This window comes from Pygoscelis adeliae, unplaced genomic scaffold (assembly GCF_000699105.1).
Source record: "Pygoscelis adeliae isolate BGI_AS28 unplaced genomic scaffold, ASM69910v1 Scaffold199, whole genome shotgun sequence".
In the NCBI taxonomy this organism is placed as follows: Eukaryota; Metazoa; Chordata; class Aves; order Sphenisciformes; family Spheniscidae; genus Pygoscelis; species Pygoscelis adeliae.
The window spans coordinates 730,429-733,806 of NW_008825495.1; the positions used below are offsets into that span (position 1 = coordinate 730,429).

The 3,378-nt window shown below is 55.4% G+C and overlaps 1 protein-coding gene across 1 annotated transcript in view; it reads left to right on the top strand.

The window, feature by feature from the left end:
• Positions 1-3,024: 3,024 nt before the first annotated feature.
• LOC103923068 (chromosome unknown open reading frame, human C14orf105) overlaps positions 3,025-3,378 on the top strand; it is an 11,775-nt gene continuing 11,421 nt past the window's right edge. Inside the window, exon 1 of the mRNA XM_009331314.1 lies at positions 3,025-3,274. Within this exon, the coding sequence (XP_009329589.1) occupies positions 3,058-3,274 (217 nt within the window). The 5' untranslated portion in view covers positions 3,025-3,057. The remainder of the gene's footprint in view (positions 3,275-3,378) is intronic.

Below are 3,378 nucleotides of genomic sequence, written 5' to 3' on the forward strand. Positions count from 1 at the left end.
GCTGTTGCAGTTGAATGGTAAACTGGTGCCCCGTGCTGAATCCACCCCCTGGTTCGCCTTTGCGCCATGCACAGGTGAATAACGAACTGCTCCTCTGGGGGAAAGTGCCCTGCCCCAAGTCATGGCACTGCCCGACCCCCGGGCTTTTCCCTGTATCTTCCTTAAAACAAGGGCATCAGAGCGCTTGGGGGTCAATGAATTCATTTTGACTACAATAAATTTGCTGGAAAATCCAATTCTGGCAAGATCAGTATCACTTACAGGTCCCAGCTGAATTTGGTGGAGTGTTTCAGGCAGTGAATGAAATGGGAGAAAGGTATAAAGAGCTTCCAACTCTCCCGGGAGGGACCACGTGCTGTCCCTAACGGCAATGTATGGGACCAAAGCTCCTTCCAGCCCCATGTTTCTACAGCACAGCGCTTGGGAATTGAGCTGAACCTTAAATACAGATAAAAGGCTGCATTAAATAACACCCCAGTTAAAGAAAAGGATGAGCTTCACATCACCAGGAGGGCAGTGATGAAGCCAGCCTGAAGCTCAGGCATACTACAACCCAGCCTTCCCCCCGTCAAACGCCATCAGCGGGTGTTAAAGGCAGGTTTAAGCGAGGGGGGCTAACACAGGATTATTTTGTGCTGTGGCAGTGGCTGTCGCTGCTCACTCTCGAGCTGAGCGGGTCGAAACGATGCCAATAACCACGATCCCCACCACCACACATGCACAGCTCACCCAGCAAAGCCCCCAGCGTCCACCCTGCACAGCCACGGTCCAGGGAGCCCAGGTAAAGGCGCAAAGGGGTAATTTTGGCCCAGCAGTTGCAAGCGATAATATTTGGGAGCCTCTTCCAGTACCACAGGGCCCTTCTGGGACCCAGTTCAACCACCAGCTTGCTCTCAGTTTGCCCCAGCAACCTGCAGGAAGGGCATCTTTTTGCAGCCTGCCTTCCTTCCCGCCCCACCTCCCAAACCCACAGCGCTGCTCTTGGCCCTCTTTGCTTTACAAAGTAAAGGCATGTGGAGATCAAAGTGCAGCTCTGAAGTACGCAGATGCTGAGATTTTTAGGGATTTGCTGGGAGATATTGGCCATTGACTGATGCAGCATCAAGGTGCTGAGCAGTGCTGTCAGGCTAACATCCTTGGGCACACGTACCGCAGAGCTGTACCGCAGCACGGGAGGTGGGGCCCGGCGCTCATGAACCAGGCAGAAGGATACTGCGTCACCTTTAAACGCAAAGAGGAGCATCTCTTCACCTAGAGCTCCTCCGGATGAAGTGCTTGGAGCAGTATTGGCCTCAGGTATGTCCGTCCCTTTGGAATCCCCTTCCCTAAATCACTGGCCGTGGTGCCGTCCTGCACGGCAGGTGAGGAAACCCATCTGGCTTGGAAAGAAGCCTGGCCAAGAGAGGGGGTTTGGCAGCATGGGGAGCAGTGGGACCCTGCGAGGACTTCAGCAGGGCCAGGGCCACGACGGGCGCTAGCTTTAACATCCACGTGGGTTTTCCACTGCTCCGACACATCCACCATTGCAATTAATTCACCGTTTTCCCAGGCTGCTTAACAGGAATTACCTGTTCTCAGCAGGGGAGAGGGAAGGGGAAAAAAAAAAAGAGGAAAAATAGATATTAAGCATTGAGAAACGCAGGAGGGAAGCAGGGTGTTGATTTTACTTTTTCATTTGAAAAGAGGGAGGAAAAAAAAAAAATACAGACTAAGCTACTCTGCTCTCTCGTGCCCTGTGTGACTTGTTGTAAAGCAAAGTCACGAGTGATGTCGGTGCTTTGTGGCTGAAAACACGAACTGGCTGGGCTGCTCCAGGCACGAATAATTTCTCCTCAGAAGTGCTACCCCTGGCCAGTGGCATTTTGCAGCTCAAAACCTCCCCACTTCCATCAGGGGGGAGCCGAGTGGTTTATCCGTGGATCTACTGGCCATGAGTGCCGGACGCTTGGCTCTGCCATGATCCTCATTTCCCTGCGCAACCCTCCTCCCAGCACTCCTTTCCCAAGAGGAAAGCCAAAAGAGGCCCCAGTCGCTCCAAACCTATGCGGGACTGTTCCAGGAATCCCAGTGGGATGAGCTGCTGCTAAATGAACCCCGGCTCTGAGGCCATTTTGGGCTCTCCCTCACACACTCGGTGTTTGCTGGTTTCCACGTGTTTCGCAGCGGAGCCCACAGGTGCTCTGACCTCCTCCCACGACCCTATTTCTGCCACCACCACCACCACCACCCCCCCCGCCCCGCAAGAGTAAACTTGCTGCGTAAATAAACCTCCCAACATATTTTCCAACCGCTCCACCTTGGAAATGAATGACTGACTCCCTACAGCTCCGAGGAAACCGTGGCCTCTGAACCCCCCCCTCGTATGCCTTGGGAACGGAAAGGAAGAAACAAATGGAGACACGTAGATCTTTCCCTTATGCACCAATCCTGCTTCGTTTGGCCCAAATCCTGAAGCAGCTCTAAAACTGCAGAATATGACTCACTTTGGCTGATGTTTTCAGGTGGGTTTGTGCTAAAGCTGCTTTTTTTTTTTCCCCAGCAGTGCCACCGGCCTGCACAAGCAAGGGCAGAGGATTCTCCTCGGCCAGCCCCTGTCTCCAGCCTGCTTCTCCCACACAGGGTGGGAGATGCTTTAACCCTTCTGGTGCTCTGAGGATTGAATTTCCTTCCAAAAACCGAAGATTTAACAAAAGAGCTGCTTGTAGAAATACCGCCAGGTCAGCCAATAGCCAGCTGAGGTGGTGCCCCTGGCTGAAAATCACTTGTAGGTAAAAAAACAAAGCTTCCCCAGGGCTTGGCGCTGGCTCCCCAAGCTGCTTTCCACTTCTCTGTCAGCAGCAGCCACCTCTCGTCCCCGCAGGGTAATGGCCGGGGCCAGGTCAATGTTTAACCGAGCAGGGAAGGACGCGTGGGCACGTCCGTGGGAACCAGCCCCGGCCTCGGCGGCCAGCAGGGAGCTCCCCGGGAACCATGGTTGCTCGCAAGGGTCCTCCGGTGCTCAGGGAGGACGGTGCGTGAGGGGTTTTCCTCCTCCTTTCAAAGCCACTGCTCTGCAAAATGGGCCTGAGCTCTTCCAAGACACACCCCAAGGTGACCAAGGTGGCACCGATGCGCGCCAGGGAGGACCTGCCCGCTCTCGCCGCCCCATACCGGCTCCCCGGCGTGCCGGGAGAGCCCGGCCTGCACCCACCGGCCGTGGCGGAGTGGGGAAAACCCACGTTTCACCAGCAACTTCCACCTCTCCGGGAGACCTGGTACGGGAGAGCCTCTGCAGGTAAGGGGGTCATCAACGAATTACTGCGACGCGCAGGGCAGAGACCCCCAGGGCTTCAGCTGGGGCTGCGGGGTTGCTTGCAGCAGCGCAGGGAGGGGGGAGGG